The 23,716-nt window shown below is 34.3% G+C and overlaps 1 protein-coding gene across 3 annotated transcripts in view; it reads right to left on the bottom strand.

Annotated features, from left to right (window-relative positions):
- Positions 1-23,716, bottom strand: part of LOC126978524 (uncharacterized) — a 111,393-nt gene that overhangs the window by 67,869 nt on the left and 19,808 nt on the right. For all 3 annotated transcript variants that reach the window (XM_050827380.1, XM_050827379.1, XM_050827381.1), the window contains exons 2-8: positions 13,261-13,375; positions 12,028-12,201; positions 9,371-9,551; positions 8,155-8,279; positions 5,667-5,845; positions 4,429-4,590; positions 1,733-1,875 (exon numbers count right to left, since the gene is read on the bottom strand). In XM_050827380.1, coding sequence (XP_050683337.1) covers positions 1,733-1,875; positions 4,429-4,590; positions 5,667-5,845; positions 8,155-8,279; positions 9,371-9,551; positions 12,028-12,201; positions 13,261-13,375 — 1,079 coding nt within the window. The remainder of the gene's footprint in view (positions 1-1,732; positions 1,876-4,428; positions 4,591-5,666; positions 5,846-8,154; positions 8,280-9,370; positions 9,552-12,027; positions 12,202-13,260; positions 13,376-23,716) is intronic.

A 23,716-nucleotide genomic window follows, 5' to 3' on the forward strand; every position in this document is an offset into this window, starting at 1 on the left:
AAGTTTGTAAGAATGTATGGGCGTCTGGATGTATGGATGTATGTTTGTTGCTCTTTCACACGAAATCTAGTAAATGTATTTTATTGAAACTTTACAATAATATAGCTTACATATCAGAATCATACTTACATAACAGTTATATAAAGTAGATAATGTCTGTATATACTACATTTTTAGAACAAATTTTTGAATAGTTATGACGATAAGGATAAACAACCGAATGCGCGATATTGTGGTGCGGTCCGGTGGCAGGCGGTAGGACGGGCTTGCGAGCGACCGTACGGCTGCGGGTGAAGGGTTATTAATTTAAAACGCCTGCAGTTTCTATTAATTTGAATTTTCAATGACTATCAGCAAACAAAAAAGATATTGCAGTAACTACCTATAACTCTTGCATTACTATCAATCATCATGTATCGGTGTGATCGGATGTATGTATATACATCCGACCTATTTATTCAAATTCAAATTCAAATATTTTTATTCAAAATAGGATTTATAATCACTTATTGAACGTCAAAATCTACCACCCATTCAAAAGAGACTGCCTCAGACCTGAGAAGAATGGGCGCAAGAAACTCAGCGGGCTTTTTTTTTATATAAAATATGGATTACAATGTAATATCGTACAATAAACATTAATAATTAAAGAGCCTGAGGGTGTTCGCTTTAATCCCAGTCCGTGGTGTCATTAAGAAAATCGTTTATGCTATAATAACCTTTCCCACACAAACGTTTTTTAACAATTCTTTTAAATTTCGTAACACATTTGTTTTGTACATTTTCTGGGATCATATTGTAGAAGCATATACATCGCCCAACAAAAGACTTACTAACTCGACCCAACCGAGTAGTAGGCATAACAAGTTTATGTTTGTTCCTCGTGTTAACATTATGAATGTCACAGTTTCTAGAAAATTCCTCAATGTGCTTATGAACATACAAAACATTATCAAAAATGTATTGAGAAGCAACAGTCAAAATGTTTATTTCTTTAAATTTTTCTCTTAATGATTCTTTAGGACCTAGGTTATAAATCGCGCGAATAGCCCTCTTCTGCAGCACAAAGATAGTATTAGTATCGGCCGCACTGTCCCATAAAAATATACCATAGGACATAATACTATGAAAATAACTAAAGTATACTAATCTCGCCGTATCTATGTCAGTTAACCGTCTAATTTTCTTAACCGCATATGCTGCAGAACAAAGCCTATTCGCCAATCCTTCAATATGGGGGCCCCACTGCAATTTGGAATCAAGAGTAATGCCAAGAAATATAGCAGATTCCACTGGTTTTACCACCTCTCCATTTAATAAAATATTCGCATCTACATTTTTGACATTTGGCGCGGTGAATTTAATATATTTGGTTTTATGATTATTTAACAATAAGTTATTGGCGCTAAACCAGTACACGATGTCAGATAGAGCATTGTTTACTAAACAATGCTTATAAAATCGTGCCTATAATATTAAATGCAGGAGTCGTAACGGTGGCGGCTAGACTTACCTGCAGAGAAGCGATGAAGTAACGATTTATAAATAAAATTGTGAATTGAACGAAATTTGTCAATGATTTTCTATTATCGTGGGTTAATATTACTAAGTTGTTTTTATATTTTCTCTCATAAATCGTCAAGGTAAAACAGTTACTTATCTAAAGTAACGCCGTATATTTTACATGGAGACACGCAGGGCTTTCTTATAGAGATTATAATATTATTATTACCTTCCATGGTGACGTAGCAGGACGACATTCCAACCCGACCTCCTGAGCTGGTCGCCACGCACTTCCACTCCCCCTCGTCACACCACTCTGCCGGACTCACCTCCAGCATGTAACCTCCAACGCCGTCTTCCACCACGCGATACCTAGTTACGTCATAGTACATTACAATACTAAAATTTAAATGTAGCTTATGTCAAATCAAATCACCATCATTAAATAATATTTTTTTTTAGATTCTCATTTAGACCTGCGATCAGTCCTCAAGACTATAATCAACTGGGTTGAAAGAGGTTGAAGTTTGGCGAGAAGGAGCCACTGCTCCATCTCGCCTTAGCTAGGTTGGGCATTGGCTCCTTGAGTCTGTTAATCTGTTTGGCTGCAAGAGCATACTGGATAACGGGTTTGGGTGTCATACATAACAAGTCTTATAGCTGGTTGAGTATCGTTTTTCTTCGTCAAATATGGTTGGGATATCCAGGTACTCCTGAATTTCCGAGGTTTTCTTTTATCAAAATAAGGAACGAGACGAGCAGGAGGTTCATTGATGGTAATTTATACGCCCTACCCATTACAATGCAGTTGGTCAGTAATATTGAAAAACCCAAAAAATCTGAGCGAAACTACAACTGCGCTCGTCACCTTGAGACATTAGTTGTCAAGTCTCATTTGCCTAGTAATTTCACTAGCTACAGCGCCCTTCCGACCGAAACACGTAATGCCTAAGGAACTGCGCTCGATCTTCTGGCTTCATATCTAAACAATAGAATTCAGAGGGTCGATACTGAGAGACGTGAATGGCAGGTCTCCTGCCATCTCCTGCCCATGGGGGTACCACAAGGATCTTTTCTTGGACCGTTCCTCTTCCTTATCTATATAAATGATCTTCCTAATCTTATAGAGAAAAAACATATTAAGGTAGTATTGTTTGCGGACGACACTTCACTGATTTTCAAAGTGAAAAGAAACCAAGCTATGTATGACAAAGTGAACGATATTCTATCTGACATCGTGTACTGGTTTAGCGCTAATAACCTATTGTTAAATAACAAGAAAACTAAATACATTAAATTTACCGTACCAAATGTCAAAAATGTAAATGCAAATGTTTTGTTAAACGGAGAGGTGATAGAACCGGTGGAATCTGCTATATTTCTTGGCATAACTCTAGCTTACAAATTACAATGGGGCCCCCATATTGAAAGATTGGCGAAAACACTTAGTTCTGTAGCATACGCGGTTAAAAATATTGGACAATTAACTGACATAGATACGGTACGAATAGTACTTATACTTTAGTTATTTCCATAGTATTGTGTCCTATGGTATATTGCTATGGGGCAACGCTGCCGATATTAATACAATATTTGTGCTGCAGAAGAGGGCTATTCGCGCTATTTATAACCTTGGTCCTAAACAATTATTGAGAGCAAAATTCAAAGAAATTAACATCTTGACTGTTGCTTCTCAATATATTCTTGATAATGTAATGTATGTTCATAGGCACATAAGTGAATTTGCCAGTAACTGTCATAACCATAATGTAAACACCAGGAACAGACATAAACTTACTTACCTACTACTCGGCTAAGTCGAGTTAGTAAGTCTTTTGTGGGGCGATGTATATGCTTTTACAACAATATCCCATAAAATGATCAAAACAAAAGTATTACGTTATTCAAAAGAATTGTTAAAAGACGTTTGTGTGGTAAAGGTTACTATAACATAAATGACTTTCTTAATGATACCACAGATTGGGAATGGAGTGACCGCCCTCAGGCTATTAAATAATAAGTTTAATTGTACAATATTACTTTGTAAACATATTTATTCGATGAAAAAAAAGCCCGCTGAGTTTGTTGCGCCCATTCTTCTCAGGCATTCATTTCGGAATGGGTAGTAGTTTTTTGACTTTAATAAGTGATGTCACATCCTATTTTGAATAAAAATATTTGAATTTGAATTCACACATTACTGCTTCACGGCAGAAATAGGCGCTGTTGTGGTACCCATAATCTGGCCGGCATCCGGTGCAAAGAGCCTCTTAATGGTAGAGTTTCGAGCGTACCAAGGCTGATGAAGGTACCCTTAGTATGCTGTTTTGAGCTCTCTGGATCCTCATTTTTTGATTGGTTGGATTTGCTGGCTGTCGACCACAGTTGGATTTCATATGACCAGATCAGTTTTAATATGCAGTTGCTAAGGAAGTGCGAGATATTCCCAATACAAGTGTCCTAAGACAACTTACTGGGAAGTCTCAACCACTAAAAAATGTATATGTAATCTTTGAAATAAACGAAATTTATTATTATATTATTATTATTAAATATGGAGCAATATATCCTTAGTTTGTTAGATAAGGCAGTCTGTCTTTCGAGAAGCCAGAGTGGGTTTTTGAATGTAAGGTTAATTTAGTTGCGCTTCGATTATAATTATTAATATGGTCTTTCTATACCATTCTACGGTCCAGATAAAATCTAAGGTATTTAACGCAGGTTGATTGCGGCAGTGTGTTGGAGTCTAGATTGACAGATTCCCCTTCTTAGGGTAAATATAATATGGGGCGGTTGCTTTTATGCGCCACTTGGTCAATTGATGTTATGCACCAAACAGACACCAGGTAAATCCTTATAGCGCGGATTTTGCCCAAAGTGAAACAAATGATGTAAAGTTCAAACGTAAAAGTGACTTTGACTTACTTGTCACTGGGCTTAATTTTGCCTTCTTTGTTGTACCACACTATACTTCGTGGCCATGGCGGTACTACGATGTGACAGCTAAAAGCCAGTGATTCACAAATCTTCACAAATTGGTCCTCAAGCTCTTTTGTGAAGATTGGGGGTGGGTCTGGCGTTATTCCTCTGTAATAAATAATATTATAATATTAAATATGTTTAAAATACCTGACATATAAGTAATTTGTTTCATCAAAATTAAGTTAGTAAGATTTTCATTATTTATCTCAGTGTTTGGTCATTACGAAGTGATTGTCGGGTAATTTGATAATGATGAGATGGGGAGAGAGTAACTAACTTATGATACGTTGTTGGAGTCAGTGCAACGACGACTGCCCGTGGACATCAATAGCCTCATTCAACGACGGTCAAAGAAGATGCATGTTGTTAATCAAATAAATCATAATCCTCATAAATAAATCATCGCTCACTTAAAACAAAAAGAAGGAGCATTATATTCTCATATATTTTCACAAAATTCGACGCATCAAGTATTTTCTAAAACGGTAATGGTAGAGAATGCACTAATAAAGTCGTTGAGGAAGTTTGTACATGGTAAGGCGAGAGTTTCTGGAAGTCATGATTAGGCCTTAAACTAGAAACTGTGTAAGATATTAATGCGGATGAAAGATTAGAAAAACAAATGTATACTTAACTGTCACCGAAAATAATATAGTGGTGTTCACCAAAAATGATTAAGTGAAGTAGTTGCTAAATAAAATGCATCAACAGTAATAAAGTGGAGACCGTGTGGAGACCTAAGTCAATTTTCTCACACACGTAATGACTTCAACAAACCAAACATGGAGTGCAATACAGAAATTGTTGTGCTGCTTAGGAAAATATCCCTTAGCTAAAATTGCGACAGCGCGGTAAGGGTCTACCTTCGCAGACTTAAATGTTGATCGAGCTTGTAACAATACATTTACTACCGTAATGGAAAAACTTCTCGCCTTTATAAATTGAACACAAAACACGATGCTCTGAATCAATTTAATTCAAGAAAACAATTTACAGTGTCCAACGAAAGATTTGTTTTGAAGATGATCCGGAGATAGATTTCACAAAGATGAAGTATTAGAATGAAGTCTAAATGTGGAGGGCAAAGGTACAGTCTATATAGTTATAAATGCGGTGACAACTACACTTACAGCCCTTTGAAGCTATCAAATAAATAATTTAATCAGAAATACAACGCTTACCCTGACGTTGGATTAGCTGAACCCTCCCGACTAGCGCGGCCGATGACGTGCACCTTGGAGGAGGAGTACGCCCTGCCCATGCAGTTGACAGCCTCGCATGTGTATGTCCCAAGGGAGGTTGGGTCCTCCGAGTTCGCAGTCAGCGCGAACACGTCACCGGCTTTTATTTCACGACTGTCCTGTTCGCAGCATGAGAAACAAAATGTGTGTAAATTATATTAAGAGGTGACGCGGGTCCAGCGGAATTTAGAGAGTAGATATATGAAGAAACTCTTGCTATTGCGCTGCGCCCCAAGTACAGATATGTGTGTCTGCGTGATTAGTCGATGTTTGTGTGCGTAGTATGAAGGAACACGCACACGCGCCCGCCACAAGTCCCGTTTCATTTTTCAACTTAATCCGTACTCATTCGTATATTTGCTTTGCTTTACTTTTTGGACTCGGCTTGTGAATCCGATTTAGATTAATTATTTTCACTAGCTACCTACTGAAAAAAAAATTTAAAAAACAAAACAACCGTCTTCAAAAACACTATTCCAAAACAATAGATATAATGTGCACTAAAATGTATAAAAATAATTGCGTTTTTTTATACAATCTAATTAATTAATGTTATTCTAGTTACCATTATTGTTATTTTTGGAAAACTATCTTGGATGTCACCAAATATTACAATAATCGTAACTAGAATAACATTAATTAATTAGATTGTATAAAAATACGCAATTATTTTTATACTTTTTAGTGCACATTATATCTATTGTTTTGGAAGGCGGTTGTTTTTTTGTTAAAAAAATTTTTATTTAATAATTTTTAGTGAATTTGAAGTATTAGTATACTAACAATTTGTCTAAATATGTGTAAATATACAAAAAATTTCAATGCAGCAATGAACGTACAAAATACTTTGCAATTTGATTACAGACAGTGTTCCGTTACTTTGTCATGGATTCCGTGATCACAACCTAACCAAACTCTCACCAAACTATCTTTCAAGTATATGTTTGTTTTCGAATAAAAAAATCGAAATCGAATCATCGAAATCGGTTGGCGCGAGTTATTCGTAAATATATCATCCACTTTGCTATACGTATGTTTTGCAAAATTTAAGACTTTTATGGTTTTCTCATGGATTCCACTGTCAGATCTGGACCAAATCACAATGGGACCACGAATTGAGAACCTCCTCCTTTTTTGAAGTCGGTACAAAAAATAAGCAATAGTTTTATATAATTTGTATAAAATGATTCTTACTTAGAATATGCAATTGAACATTATTTAAACTTCCAATAGAAATCAATTAATATGTAGGAGACTTATATTATACACATACATATAAAAATCAGTAACGAAACCCGCGCAAAGCCATAGTCCGAAGGCGATGCATTATAAATGTGTATAACTACATACTGCGGGTTTGCCAACTAACCCCTTCACCTCCAGCCTTCCCCCAAAGAGTGCGCTAAAGTTAGGCAGTCAAATTTCTTACGGCTAACGGCTACGATTTGGAGCTCCCCAGCTCATTACACAACCTTACAATATTTTTACAATATTATTATCTACTCGTCTATTTCCAAAGAAACACCTATACGGCATTCAAATCCAAACTTTAATCAAAATAATTGGAAATTAATTGCACTTTCCAATTTAATTGAAAATTGAGAATGATCACCAATTTCGAAAATAAATGCCTCAGGCACAGCACTTGCACCCGAAGTAAGTAGAACATCTTCACTAATGGCGTTGATTCACGTAGGTTTAGCAAATAAATGTCGGACATCGCTTTTATGAACAACATCTTCGGTCGATCTTTTTTAGTTCATAGCTTCGCTAATATATATATACTAGCTGACCCGACAGACGTTGTTCTGTAGATAATAAAAAAATACCGTTTTATATGAATTTAACAATAATATTTCAAAACATCAAGAATTATTTCGTAAAAAATGCTCTCTGTTGCTTTATTGAAATTGTTTCACAGCAGAATCATACCGTTCGTCAATAAATTTTCTCATAGAAAATTTGCCCATTCAAAACAAATATTGGAAATAAAAATTATTGTGGGTCCCAAATCAAAATAAAAACTATCCTATCTCTCAAGTTGGACTAAACTGCCCTCCATGAAGTAATCCCCATTAAAATCCGTTCATTAGTTAAGGAGTCCATCGCGGACTAACAACGTGTCACGTAATTTATATAATTATATTAAGATAAATATACGCTATAATTAGCGCGTAAGCTTCTGTCACTATTATTACCTTTTTATTAAGAAGTCACTAAATTTAATAACTCAGAAACGCTAAGCCCAAACGCTCTACTCCTCTGCCCCCACTGCACTTCTTCCATTTGTGTCGCCTATTTATTACGGAGATGTTCTACTTACAGATTTTTAATTACTTTACCTTAGTGCTGAGAAGGAACGCAATAGCCTTTGTTCTGTTTTCTTTAAAGATAAAGGCTATTTTATTTATAGTCTTAATGAACTGACCTTGAACCACCTCAACACAGGAGTTGGCACGCCGACCACCTTACACTCAAGGGACACCGTGCCCTGTTCAGTCAATATAGCTCGTAGTTCCTCCATGAATTCTGGACGTTTATAGGCTTTGGGAACTGTAAACAATTTGAACCATTGTTACTACATTTCTACGCTAATATTGAAGAGTTCTTGCTGTCAGGTCTTCTAAAACTGACAGGACTATCGATGGCAATAAACACGTCCTGGAGTATCGGTTGGAGCGCTGCGTATAACTCGTCAATATCACCGACCCAATTACAAAGAGAAATTTGCACCCAATTCCATGCAGTAGTTTATGTATGATAGATTGGATGTATCAACATTAAGACACACAATTGAAAAACTAAAAATTATTGTTGTGGCTTCAGTTTGAAAGATATCGATGTTACTATGAAGAAGAAGTAAAAATTAGAAGCGGTCTATCAGGTCGCGCTCGCTATTGTCAACATCACCTGACCGTCTGTCTTTGAGATAATTCAATCTTACAAACTATATGAGACATAAATATATTCAAATGTTATAATAAGTACTATAAATCAGATGCCTTATTCTGTTTGTAATATAATATTAACTTATTATAATCATTTTATAATTATTGTCATTGACAATTATTGTTAAGTATTACAATAATGAAGATACATGATTGTAATGAAAAAAATATATAAATACTAAATATTGTTTACTCGTGAGAACCCTAGCTTTTAGACGTCATTGCGGCAACCTCTATGATATATTTTACTACAAAATCAAGATATACTGTCACTGTTATGGTACCTACCCAACTACCTACATTAAAGGGGCGCGCAATGTGATATCAATGGTTGATGAAGGGTTTCATGATTACCTCTCAATTACCAGCCGCCCGCGGCCGTGAGTTTCCAGTCTAAATTGCCGAATGCCGACCGAGTGTTGAGGCACTTACTCCACATTTAGTGCTATGCCTCTTTTTCAAAAATTTCGTTGGATGAAAAAACATGCTTTTCAACCATGGTCGCGTTGACGTTAGACAGGACCGGGAAGGGCCCTCTTGATGTTTTAACCCCCAATTTAAGTAAAATTGGTTTCTCTTCTAATAGCGTTATTTCCGTGTAAATACTCAAATGCATTAAAAGCAAAAGGTGTTAATTTAGTATCAGACACAGAATCAACTTTACTATATTATTATGTCCAGAAGTACAGAACTGACCGAGTACATTGAGATGCGCCGAGCAGCTGGCCCTCCCGCCCAGGTTCTCTGCTGTGCAGGTCCACCGGCCAGCGTCGTCCACACTAACTGCCGCCACATCCGCACACCAGAAGTGACCATCTCGGACCAACGCTATACGCTCCACCTCAAGCAGCCGACGCTCGTTACGGTACCATGTCACCTACACAAAATAAATTCCTTGAAAAGGTTGGATCGAAGACTTGTTGAGTTAAAAGAATGTTGGTATTCTCTTCCACTGTATGAGAGATCCCTCTAAAAGGAGAATGAAGCAAAAGAGTATATTTATACATTTAAAGAGATTTTGAAGAGAAGAGAGAAAATATGGAAAACAAGAATTTATGTCGGAGCTAGTGTAACCTAAAATATCCGGCCGGCTTAGATTTAGTGATTCACAAGAACTGTGTCACGAGGATACAAACTGACGTAAAATTCCCGCTGCCCACGACGTTCAATGTTATTTAGTTCAATACAACATAATATATTTTCTCAATGAGCATTTTATACTAACACCGTTATACGCTACAATGTTGTGTTTTTTCTAAAGACGATATTAATTATTCTTTACAGAATATATTTTAGATGCGAATGTAAGTTTGTTGTTTTATTAACCATGTTGTTCTATTAACCATGTTGTTCTATTAAGCATGTTATTTTATTAGCCATGATATTTTATATTCCAACTGGCATTTCAATAAGTAAATTAAAAAAAGAGGTTAGGTATCTGCTTCTAATTATTTTCATAAGTCAATTACCTAAGTATAGTATGTACAAATAGTTGTTTTCCAGCGGTAGGTATTACGCGTTTAACGCTGAAAATGTATAGAACTGGCCAGTTAGAAACATTACTAATGATTTTTTTTTAATTTCAATTTTAGAACTCTTTGGTAACCTAATGTAGTATATTGCATTCATTTGTCATTTGTATTTGTGAATTGGCGGCAAATCTAAAACTCTTGTTACTTCACGTGAAAATGAACCTAACGCGAGAAAATTTTCGGTCAATGATTTATTATGACTTTCGTTGTGGGCTTACTCAACAACAAAGCTATGATAGGCTGCGATTAGCATTTCTTCATGAAGCCCCATCTCGTGTCACTATTTACAATTGGTTTTACGAGTTTAAGCGTGGACGTAGCAATCTCAATGATGATCCACGTGAGGGATGTCCTTTAACAGCGACTACTTAAGATAACATCAGTGCTGTGCGACGCATGATAGAGGAAGATAAGAGAGTGACCTATCAACAGATACGGGCAAGCTTAGGCATTGGTATGAGTCAAGTTCAAAAAATATTACAAGAACATTTAGGCGTCAGGAAGCTCTCTACCAGATGGATTCCCACACTTTAACCGACGACCACCTTCGAATGGACTGGTGTCGCCAAATGTTAGATAAGTTCAACAGCGGTGACTCAAATGCTGTATTTGACATCGTCACAGGTGATAAAAGCTGGATATATTGCTACGAACCCGAAATCAAAAGACAATCAGCTCAGTGGTTTTTTCCTTTCAGAGATCGGCCAACGGCCAAAGGTAAAGAAAGAAAGAAGTCACGGAAAAAAGATGATTGCCTCATTCTTTGGTCATGTCTATTTTTTTTGTCATCTAACATATTTAAAATAATATTGTTTTGTTGCATGTATAGTTTTTAATACTCAAAAGGGTTTATCTAGTTTGAAATTTTTGTGAGTATATCACATGTCTATAGGAGACACCTATTATTATATTAAATAACTGAAGAAACATACGGCGAATGTTCATTTCAGCTCAGATCTAATTTGAGAATTGCTTGGAATCTATTTCGGTATCGTTAAAACGCTCCTGTTTTGTGGCGCATCTTGCAAATGTCATCAATCATCACTGAAATCTTGAAATTACCCGACTACGGCGTAAAAAAGGGAGGTGTTCAACTCAGGTTTTCTACAATAAGTACACAACTCCCTGTCCGTAATGATAAAAACATTCGTTTTATGCATCTAGGTACCTACTTACCTTTACGTCTGCAGTCTCGGTCATAGTTTTGCCGTGTATAACAACGTACAAGTGTGAGACTTTTTAATTACTTATGTCATTAAATAATAAATATTTAATGCGCTGCCGACCGACATTATTCAAACAGAATTCAGAACGCAAGTGTACCCCCGTCAGTTTTTCTTTAAAGAGTTATCTCTTCGGATCACCATCAAGAACGGCACAAATTTTTTCCTGTCGTGCCATCCAAGTGTCTTGGATGAAATATAAAAATTTTGAGCAGCTTGATCAACTGCAATGAGTTTTTTTCCACTTTTCATTAAAGCTATCAACCTTCTTCTTCTAAAAAAAAATTTACATTCATAAGTGTCATTTCATTGACATAGATGCATAAAGTGATTTTAATTTGATAAGATTTAATATAAGATTCTGTCGATGGCGCCGCAACTCGAGAGTTTAATGAACATAACCAAGATTTGCGCTGTGTCACAATTTTATATTTCACAATGCGTGATTCAGACGGTTGGATAAGTGGTGAAAGCGCGGAGAGCGTAAACCGAGAGGCCCGGGTTCAAAACTTGAACATAAATTTAAGAATGTTCATTTGCTTTGTATATTGTATCGCAGTAGTGAGGAAAACCACTTTATAACAACATATTGTTTTACCTTACACTCCGTGGAGCTGGCAATCTCTACGAGGAACCTGGTCCTTGTGCCGACTTTGACTGTCAAGTCCTGAAGTCTTCGTAGGAAGGTCGGCGGGTCGTCACCGGTCGGGGTCTCGTCTGCAGAAACCTCCAGCCTGACCCTAGCCGTATCTTTACCGGCAGCATTGCTTGCCTAAACGAAAACAATAATAGTATCAAAGGTGTGATTTGGGAAAAGTTGGTAAAAATTAAGAGTCTCGTAGTATTTTTTTAAATAACTCGAGTAGGTACCTAACAGATGTTTAACTAAACTTCTTTTTAGAAGATTAAAATGCGTGTTATTTATTATCACTGAACTTTAACATTAAGTATTTACATCAAAGTTACATTTTATTTATTTATTTGGCCTGATCCGTTTTATTTTATGAAGAAGACCGTCCATATACAGCTGAAATGTTGAGGCGGAAAACGTTATATGCGTCCGAATAAACCTATAATAAAATAATAATTATAATATAAATAATAGGCAAAGTATTTGTTTATAATAATTTTGCATATTCTTGGTTTATTCTCTGACATAGCTTCTACCAAATTTATTTGTAAGACCGTTATTGTCCGCTGTTGCTCTATTGAAATTCATAGCAGAACTATCAAACTGTACGTAAAAAATTCTTTCATACAATAAAAGGCAATTATTTTCTCAAAATTGATTCCTTTAGATTTCTTTTTAATGTCGTTTCTAATATACTAGATACTTCTACCGCTTCGGAAACAAAAGGCGCTCTGGGAGAGAAGAAGCGGCGCAAGAAACTCTCCCAGCATTCTTTTTTTTGCGCTCTTTTCAATAAAAATATACAACATTGCACAGTCATTTCTATCGCTATAAAATAATCATAATCTAGTCCCAGGCTGTCCGATCATTTAGATATTCTGCTGTGGAGTGATAGGATTTACGACAGAGGCATTTTTTATAAATCATTTAAATTTATTTATAGATAATGCCTGAACAATGGCTGGGACTTTATTATAAAAGTGTATACATTTTAAGTAATAAATAAATAATAAAATTTGTCACTAATCGGAATAATACCATTCTCTTAAGTTGAACCAAACTGCATACATTGTATTAAAAGTTTAAATTAAATCGATAAGTAGTTTTGGAGTTAAAAAACCCGGCCAAACACGTGACATGATATTTTTAAAATGTATACAAGATTGATATCGATATTTAGCTATTATAGGAGGAATTAACCTGTAAGGTGTAGATCCCGCTGTCCCCGATCTGGGCAGCCGTTACGGTGAGCCTCACTCCACCACTATCCACTGAGGTCTTGCTGCGCCCGTCCAGTGATGCTCCCGCGCGATTCCTGAAACAGTTTCTTTGATAGTTTATAGATGTTTATGAGTGATGGGACAAGCAGTTGATAGACCTGATGCAACGCAGAATCGACCGCCCATAACAGATCTCTGTGTGATCTCTGTTATGGGCACGCACTGAGGTGTAGTGTCTGCATCCCTCAGAGTTGTGTCTCAACTTAATATAAAAATAATAGACGTAAATTTTGTATCCACATTAGTATTTACCACTCTGGTTTTTGTACAGGTATGTAGATGGTGATGATTAAAATTATATCATTATATTTACAATTACATTATATCAGCAAGTAACATAATATAAAAGTTCTTAACTTGTTGTAAATTTTGTCGATATTTTAAAAATTGTGTATTTTTTTCAATTAAGGTATTGATAATACGATTTATGACTTATTAAAAAAAACTACTGACTAGATTTCGTTGAAACCAATTTTTGGTGGAAGTTTGCATGGTAATGTACATCATATATTTTATTTCATTTTATCATTCTCTTATATTAGAAGTTAAAGGGGGGAGAGGAGGGGGGGGGGGGTTACATTACAAATTTGACCACTAGAAGTGTCTCTTCCTGAAACTATTCAGTTTAGAAAAAAAATATATTTGAAACCTCAATATCATATTTGAAGACCTATCCATAGATACCTACCCCACACGTATGGGTTTCGGACGTCTGGATGGGGAACCCCCAAAATTTATTGCTTTTTTTCTATTTTTGTGTGAAAATCTTAATGCGGTTTACAGAATACATCTACTCACCAAGTTTCAACAGTACCCATAGTTCTTATAGTTTCGGGAGAAAGTGACCGTGACAGACAGACATGACGAATCTATAAGAGTTACGTTTTTTGCCATTTGGCAACGGAAGCCTAAAAATTATCACTTTAATACTAATTTTTGATGAGACCGCAAAGGCGCATAGTGGACATCTGCATCATAAATACCTACTAATTACTTTAATTGTAATTTCATTGCGCGCAGACCAGATATCTTTATAAATGTGAATAAATTATTTTAATATTCATTCAGAAGAATATGAGACCATTAAACCCAAACAGAGACACAATAAACCTGTGCAATAAACAGAACTGACCTTGCACCTTCCGTTTACCACAGTTTCGGTCTCTTTAGAATTCCTAAGGCAGTGTCAGGTTCATCAGCAACATAACAAGAAAGGACTACTAATACTATTTATCACGCTTTTTTTTTATCAGAAGTACCAAAACTTCTACAGCAATGGGATCCTGCAACTACCTACAAGGTGGCAAAAAGTCATCGAAAAAAATGGCGCTTACGTTATATACTGTGATTAAATAATTATAATCTTTAAAATAAAATATCTACGGTTTTCATATAAAATTGATATATTATTTACTGATTCGAAATAACGTTGTTCCCAACCTATTATTATACATAGGCAAAGTAAAAAAATATCCAAAATATATACGTTTTTCACCATTGTTTCATAAGATGCATGTACATACGTGAAACTGATGTAATTAAAAATAAATGAATCGTATATATATTTATATATATTCGCGTATGAGAAAGATCTTTGAAAAACACTGAAAAGTAATATTCCTGTTCATGAAGGTAATGATAACATCTTCATTTAAAATTAATTTCCATAAATGGAATTGGAAACATTTATTAAGAAAAACGTGGAAGCCTTGCTGAACTAAGCTACGAGAAATATTATTATGACTAGTTGATTGAAGGTTCCATAGGCGAGCGCTGAGCGCACTTCAAGGCTTCACCGCCCAGCCCGATCGATGTTACTCCTGAATAGATTCATATTTATTACGCTCAACATTTCCCGGGCTGGAGAGAGCGTGGGCTCAAGCCTCGACCTCTGCTGACATTCATTAGAAACACGTTTCCAGAGCGTCTCACCTTTGACATTACACTCATATACATTTTAAAGCAATATGGCCAAACATTTAAAGTTCTAATACTAATATTATACGTAAAGAGGTAAAGTTTGTGAGGCTGTAGCGGGTAATCTCTCGATCTACTAACCGAAAAATTATTTTACCAACAGACATTAATTTATTTATGAACCCGAAACATGGAAAGAATTTTTCGTGGTACTGGTAGTCGGATTTGCAAAGTCAGGGCAAAAATGTGGTGAATGAAATTTTCACGAAAAAATTATTATTTGAAAACCTTATAAAACATGAATAGGAGCTAATTAGCTCAAGCGGACTCAATTTGGGATTTAGGCGTTACAATAGATAGAGCGCAAATTTAATATACACATTGATAACATCGCTAACAAAGATTTAGAAACATTCTGTTTTGTTATAAGGAATTGCAATGAATTTAAATCGATTCAAGCGAAAATAACATTTTATAATGCATTTGTACGCAATATTATTGAGTAGGTATTTTTGTGGGATGGTGTCCTCTCTACCAAACATTTGATTAAATCAAATCAAATCAAGTCATTTAATTGCATAGATTGAGTGGGTACATTGGTGTTACATTATAATCATAGGTGCTAACAATCTGCCGGGTAGGCATGCAAAAATAATATATTTTTACAATTCTTACTCTAAGTTTACCGTGAAAAACATACAACATAAAACCAAATTATTCATAAAAGTCTATCCACCTTAATATTATAAAAATGTGAAAAATAAATATTTGCTTACTAAAAATGTTAATTTGAAATATCTGAATTAACTTATTCTAATGACTATACATTCATGTCTGTTAAATATTCTTTAACTGAATAATATTTCTTCGTCATTAAAAATTCCTTAATTTTATTTTTAAAAGAGTTAATATTTAAGTTTTGGTCCGCTAATGATTCTGGTAGTTTATTATATAGCTGAGGAGCTATATTAAATATACTATTACCAAAAAGTGCCGTTGTATGCTGCGTGAAACATATTTTATTTTTTCTGCGTTTACTATCAGAGTAACTAAATAGTTGATCATTTGTTCTAATGAATACTAGCACTTCATATATATATAGGCACGGGAAAGTAAGTATTTTAAAATTATCAAAATATGGTTTACAGGAATCAGTAGGGCTTAAATGAAATATAGATCTTATACATTTTTTCTGACATTTAAAGACTCTATCCTTATCTGTGGAATTTCCCCAAAATATGATCCCGTACCGAATATTTGATGTGACATATGCGTTAAAAGCTACTAACACTGCGGACTGGTTTACTACTTTAGACAGCATGTGCAATGCAAATGAAAATCTATTTAGCTTCATGCACAAATTTTCAATATGGGTTTTCCAATTTAGGCAATCATCAATATGTAGGCCTAAAAATTTTGTTTGTGTTATTTCAGATATTTTTTTACTTAGATAATTAATGTTCAATGCTATCTTATTGCGTCTATTTACAAATGTCATTATGCTAGTTTTGTCAAGATTTATGATTAAATTGTTACATGTCAACCAGTTTATAATATTGCCTATAGTATTATTAATGTCACTTTCAAAAGAATTTAAATTTTCACCTATAAATATCACTGTGCTGTCGTCAGCAAATAAAATCATCTCATGGTTGGTTACCGTAGGGAAATCGTTTATATATGTTATGAACAACAATGGACCTAATATACTTCCCTGCGGTACTCCAGTGGTTACGGTTTTTGACTCCGATATATATGGTGTTTCTGTTTTATCATGCCGTACTAACCTCGCTATTTGTGTCATTTGTTGCCTCCCCGTTAGATATGATTTTAGAAGTGATAAGCTGTTTCCTCTAACCCCTTACACGCTTAGCCTTATCCAATAATATTTGATGGTCGACATAGTCAAATGTCTCAGTGAGGTCCATATAAAGTATACATAACGCATACATGCTTTCTTTTATCTACATTAGTAATGACTTCCTTCAAGAAATTGTATATTGCTAAATTAATTGATTTATTTTTTCTAAAGCCTTTTTGCTTTTCGGTTAATATTTCATTCTTTTCAAAATAATCGTTTAAGTTATTACAAATATACTTTTCGATTATTTTTGAGAAAATTGGTTTAAGTGTAACTGGTCTATAACAGTCCATGTCTTCCCTATCTTGTTTTTTAAAGAGTGGCTTCACAATTGAAGTTTTTAAATTATCTGGATATACACCATTCTCTACACATAGATTTGTAATATGACACAAAACTGGCGATATTATATCAGATACATATTTTACTGCTTTGGTACAAATTTCATCAAACCCAGTGCTATTTGTATTTTTTAGTGTTTTTATGATGTTATTTATTTGAGTAGGCGATGATGGTTTCATAAAAATTGAATTCGGCTTGTTCCAGTTAGCGTTTGCTCTTTCATTAGTTGTTGACAAATTTTTACGACTAAGAAAATGTTCTTTAAAAGCTTGTGCAATCTCTAAGAAGTCACTTATTATTTCGTTGCCTTTTTTAATACGTTCAATTTTGTAATTATTGAGTTTTAATCTGTTTTCATTTATTATGTCCCATGTAGTCTTAGATTTGTTATGCGAATTTCTATAATAATTTTGGGATTTTTGTGTTAGTTTGATGATATTTTTTAAACGCTTTCCATACACTTTGTAATTTTGTTTATTTTTATTATTAGGTTTTTTTCTATATTTCCATAGTAACTCTCGTTTCCTTTTGCAACATTGTCTTATTCCTTTTGATATCCACTTTGGTTTTCTAATTGACTGTATTTTTATTTTAATGTAAGGAAAGCAGAGATAGTAAAGAAGTGAGAACATTGCGAAAAATCTATTGTATGCTTCATTTGGTTCAGATGTTTCATAAACATCCGAAAATGTAATACTACTTAGGTATTCCTTAAATTTACTCAAGTTTTCTTCGCTAATGTCTCTTCTTAAAATAAACCAGTATTCTATCCGACTAAATTTTTTAACAGTAAAGCTGAAAATTTGTGCTGTATGGTCTGATAGAGCCAGTTCTTCAACAGAACAGCTATAGCTCCGAATATTGGTCAAAAAGTTATCGATACATGTGCCACTTACTAAGCGCGTTGGCTGTGTAAGTGCTAATTTAAGATTAAAACCATGTACTAATTCATTAAGGGTTTGCGTAATTTTATTATTTATTAACACGTCTATATTTATATCACCACAGATAATGATTTTCCTTTTTTTGAAGCAATTTTTATTAAGTATGTTGTATAAACTGTCAAAAAATGTGTCTAAGGTAAATTTATCGAGTTTTGGTGGTCTAAAAATACATATTACTATTGTGCTTTGATCTATTAGGTCGACTCCACTACATTCTATAACACCTGGTACGCTTAAGCGTGTGATATCCGTTAACTCTTTAAATTTAATCCAATTTCGTACAAGTATGGCTGACCCACCCCTTCTATTATTACGAAAATATGCAGAGGCAACGCGAAAATTTGATATCCTAAGCAGCTCACAATCGTGTTCAATTAAATTATGTTCCGTAAAACAAAGTACATCTATAAAAATATTTTTGCTAAGTTCTAATTCGTCGAGTTGTACTACCAGCTGTTCAGATTTATTAATAAGTCCATTAATATTTGGATGTAATATGTATAACTTATGAGACTCGAACAAAATTATTAGGTTCTGCACTGTTTCCGTTAGCTCCTTTTTCTCTATTTCAAGAATATATTTTTTGGCATCATCCTTTTCCTCTTGTATTTCTTTACCGTTTTCACCTTCACTTTGTCCATGTTCAGTTTGGGTAGCTTTATTTTCTGTATTTTTTATATTCTTCTGCGTATTCTTTATTTGTTTTTTATAACTGTCTATTTTGCTTCGATATTCAAGGCGTAAAATATCCTTTATGAGTGCCTGGCATATATGTCGTATTTGCATACTTCGTTTCATTCTTCTTCTACTATAATCCATGTCAACAAATGATACATTTTGGAATTTTCCGCATATAAATCTTAAATCATAATTTAACTTATTTTCATTTAAGGCTCTATTATAGGGTATTTCACTTACTAAAATATTTGTATGTGTGTTATTATAGAAAAATCTATTCAAACTTAGTTGAAAATCGTAGGGATTAGTTTCATGAGTGCCTCCTAATATAATGACAACATCATTTTTGTTAAGCTTTGCATCAACCTTGTCTCGGAAAGAAGTATATCAGTTAATTTTGCACCTGGTTTCAGAAAACAAGTGACCTCATACATGGGCCCAGTCAAATTTTGCAATATTCTTTGAGTACCTGTCCCTTGCTCATCCGCAATAATCACGATCCTTTTTCTTGATTTAAGCTTCAGTAGGTCCTCTTTCTGGATTTTGCCCTCAACTACTCTCTTAGGATTATTTGGAATTGCTCTCTTGTCCTGCTTTACTTCAGTAACATGATACTTTTTCTCAGTCAAAAATGATTTATTTAAACTATCTGAGACTTTTGTCTCCTGATTTGATTCCTGTGTCTGCGCTGTTTCGGGGTGTAAAATATTTGTACCATTTTTTAACTCCTTTTTTTTGTCAAAAGTTAACTGTATCGGTGTATTGCTAGTAGTTACCGACTTTTTCTTTTTTTTCCTACCCGTGTTTGGAGTAGTATTTGTATGATTCTCTTCTCCTAATTTTTTATAAATTTGAATAATTCTATTGCATTTCTCTACTTCCAACGTCAACTGTCTATTGTCATGGCTGATATTTTCAATTTCCTGGTGAGCGCTTTGAAGCTCAATCGTAAGCTCCTTTATTTTATCGTTTAGGCAAGTAATTGTTTCATCCAGTGATGTGTCAGGTAGACTCATTACAGTTGTGTCTAGAAGCGATATATTTGAGGTGGATATATTGCTTAAAGAATTAGATTTTTTAAGCCTTTTTCGAATGGTAATATTTTCATGGTCCATTTTGTTTGTTGTTCCTCTTATTGTTTTGTCTGAAGGAATATAGTTAATATTAATAATTTTGACAATAATAAAAATGAAAAACGATAACCAAGGAAAACTTATAACAAAAACGCCTTAAATTACGAAAAAAAAACAAAACGAAAAGAAAAAAAAATGCTTATATAAATTACGTCACTTTTTAGATACACTCTTTAACTTTCAAAGTCTATCAGTTTAAGTGAGAAATACTTTTTAAAAACTACTATTAAGAAATTTATTAAAGGAGAACACAGTATTTGCGTCTTAATAGCTCCGCGGGTGGCGGGGGGAAAAAAATCCAAAAACGATTTATATGGCATCTTTCTATTCAATCAAATAGACAACTATTCCGAACGTTAGCGATATTTTAGCAAATAGATATACTGTTTGATAGAATATTTTTATAAACATTTTCAGTATGGAATTGACTGCCCCGATATTCTCTTGTTGATTAATGTATCAGCTCCCTTGAGACTCCCGAGAATCAGCAGACACGAAACTTTTCTACCATATACTGCAAGGTCTAACCTAGGTCAATGAATATCTATTAGTACAAACACAGGTCACTTTCGTACTAGAAATAGAATTGTTCGCACTTCCGAAAGTTGATCGAAGTATAGAAATTTTTAATGATAAATAACTTGATAGGAATATAATTCGCTGTTCAACATAAATTTTGCATTTTATGTTATAGTTTAGTTCTGCCGTTAGTAAAATAAGTATTCTTTTATTTTAATTATTTTTCACTTGTAATTGTCGTGTACAGTGTAATTTTTACTTGCCTGTAAGTGAAATAACAAAATTTATTTTCCGTGACGGTGTCAGTACTAAAAATCTTTTATGCGAAATGCTTATGAAAGCACTTATTACACTTCATTGAATTTAGTTGTCTGAATTCAGACGTTCACTGAATTTAAACAAGTTTAATCGCAGCACTTAAGAATTTACAATTTTCGCATTGCTTATTCATGTTATCGAGGCGTTATTTAAATGGTTACACTTATTATGTATCTGTATAAAGCGAAAACGAAGCCGCATTTATATTATTGTTATAACTTAAATATTATAATGAGATAATAATTATATTGAAATAGACAATAATTTACACGAGAATTATAAAAAAATAGGAATAAAATTACTTCTCTCTGTTTTCTTTACTCGAGGATCGAACGTGGGTCGCAACCGTGGTTAAAGAAGCCCTGCGGGCCTACCATGAACTCTTATTGCGATTCAATTGACAACCTAAAATGAACTGCTTTGCTGCTTTCGCCAACTACCTACCTACCTACCTAACTACCTACCTACCATGAGGTAATATTTCAATCTTAACTGGATAGCTTAGCTTAGCTTATAGATTCTAAAAGTTATTAAAAAAAAGTTTCTACTTTCTCAGAAGAAAGTGAATCGTGTTGTTAATAACTTTTAATGAATAGTGAAAACATACAGAGATGAGATGAGAATACTTTATTTGACTTTTTTGTAAAATAAAATACTGAAAATAAATACCGACAATGAAAATACTAAAGATGAGGCAGTAAGGGCCCGGGCTATATATAGCCTGTTCGCAAGAACGATTAAAAAAATGTACTCTATGCTCCTGTCAAATTAAACATCAATGGAGGTGCGTTCAAAACTCGTCATTTTTACGAAATCACCTAACCAAACATTTAATTTGTAATTCAAAGCACTATATTTATTTATATTACTATTATTTAATAAGTACAAAAAAGGGCTTAATGGTTTATATTTGAAGCGCTATAAAGCACAATTATAATTTTTTTTTCAGTATTTTCTACGCAAAAAACCGCTAACATCACATCATTTTAGGTTTCGAAACGCAACGCATATGGTTCGAGTAAGAGAGACAAACTTATGCAACGACGTTAGAGCGTCATCCCTTTCTCACACCGCGGACCACAGACAAATTTATTTCGTTCATTCTTCATAAGCGATCCAAACACTATTCAGTAAAAAGTACTTCATGGTACGAATTTTAGCGATTCAGTTTAGGCACCTAAACCGTACTGCATCGGAATCGCATCGCTTATTAAAAGTTGACGGTAGTCCCTCTGTACGATAATTGACTATGACTATGACTATTAATCGGAAAGTAGAATGCGGAAATACCACAAAAAAATAAAAAAATAATAAAAATCAAAACCCCTTAGATTAAATGCTACAATACAAAGAACATTTCATATGAAATGGTTTCAAAAATCTTTAGAACCCCTGTATAATTTATCCTACCGTAAGTATCTAATCCATTCTACTAGTAGATTAAGGTCATCGCCCTGAATTCTGTCCAGTGGTGTAGTGTCAGCTGAGCGGCGGCTCAAACGAAAAATGAGGGGCATCTCGCCTCGCACCGTATACCGCTGTCTTCTGACAGATGCCACCAATAGATTAAATTCGTATTGCTTTACAAAATTACAAATAACACTCACCCTGTGCAAATTTCGCGCTGGCGTCAATTGCATGATTTTTTATGTTAAGTATAGTGTTAGTTATTTTATGTTAAGTATAGTGTTAGTTATTTTATGTTAAGTATACAGTATATTCTTTAGTACATTTTATAAAAAAAAATAAGTTTAAAATGCTTTTAATTTTGAACACTATTCATATTATGTTGGATGCAGCACCTTACAAACTAATTTGTTTTGTATATCACAGCCATTGTAAAATACTCTATTTGATTATAAATAGTGGCCGTGGAGTTTCGTATATGTTCTTCTCACGAGCTCTACTTTTTCCAAACATATAATAATAGATTCAGTAAATCAAACTACTTATATATTTTAATGATGATTCAAAAGCGCTTTGTTTAAGCCAAATTGAATAAAATTTATTTGACTTTGAAATTCACATTACTATGTGTAAGCATTACTATGTTTCGGTTTGAAGAGAGCCGTAGCTAGTGAAATTACTGGGCAAATGACTCTGACATCTTATGTCTCAAGGTGACGATCGCAGTTGTAGTGCCGCTCACAATTATTGAGTTTTTCAAGAATCCTAAGTGGCACCGCATTGTAATGGGCGGGGCGTATCAATTACCATCAGCTGACGTCCTGCTCGTCTCGTCCCTTATTTTCATTTAAAAAACTATTAGTTAAAAAAGCTAGTAACAATCCGGCCCAGACCTTGAATATATTCATAGTATTGCAATATTACGCGTCATCTGAACTTCTCGGGCTAAAAATACTGTAAAAGCGCCATGGCCGCTGCGAGCCGCACGCCGACTGAACAACGTAGATATTATAATATTTCGTAATAGTAGAGTTATGGAATTTATTCCTTGTTCAGGGTCAGCCTCATTTAATCTTTGCATCTTTTATCTTCACGTAGAAAAGATATTAACAAAAATACATTTTTGCAAAACAAAGCCGGAATGAAACCAATTAAAACATCGAAATGCAAGTTCGACGAACGAGCCTTTATTAGATTTCAAAGAAGACACAAACATTTTATGGCTTACGGGAATTTATAACAATCGGATATGATAGT

The sequence above is a fragment of the Leptidea sinapis genome, chromosome Z, assembly GCF_905404315.1.
Source record: "Leptidea sinapis chromosome Z, ilLepSina1.1, whole genome shotgun sequence".
NCBI lineage: Eukaryota > Metazoa > Arthropoda > Insecta > Lepidoptera > Pieridae > Leptidea > Leptidea sinapis.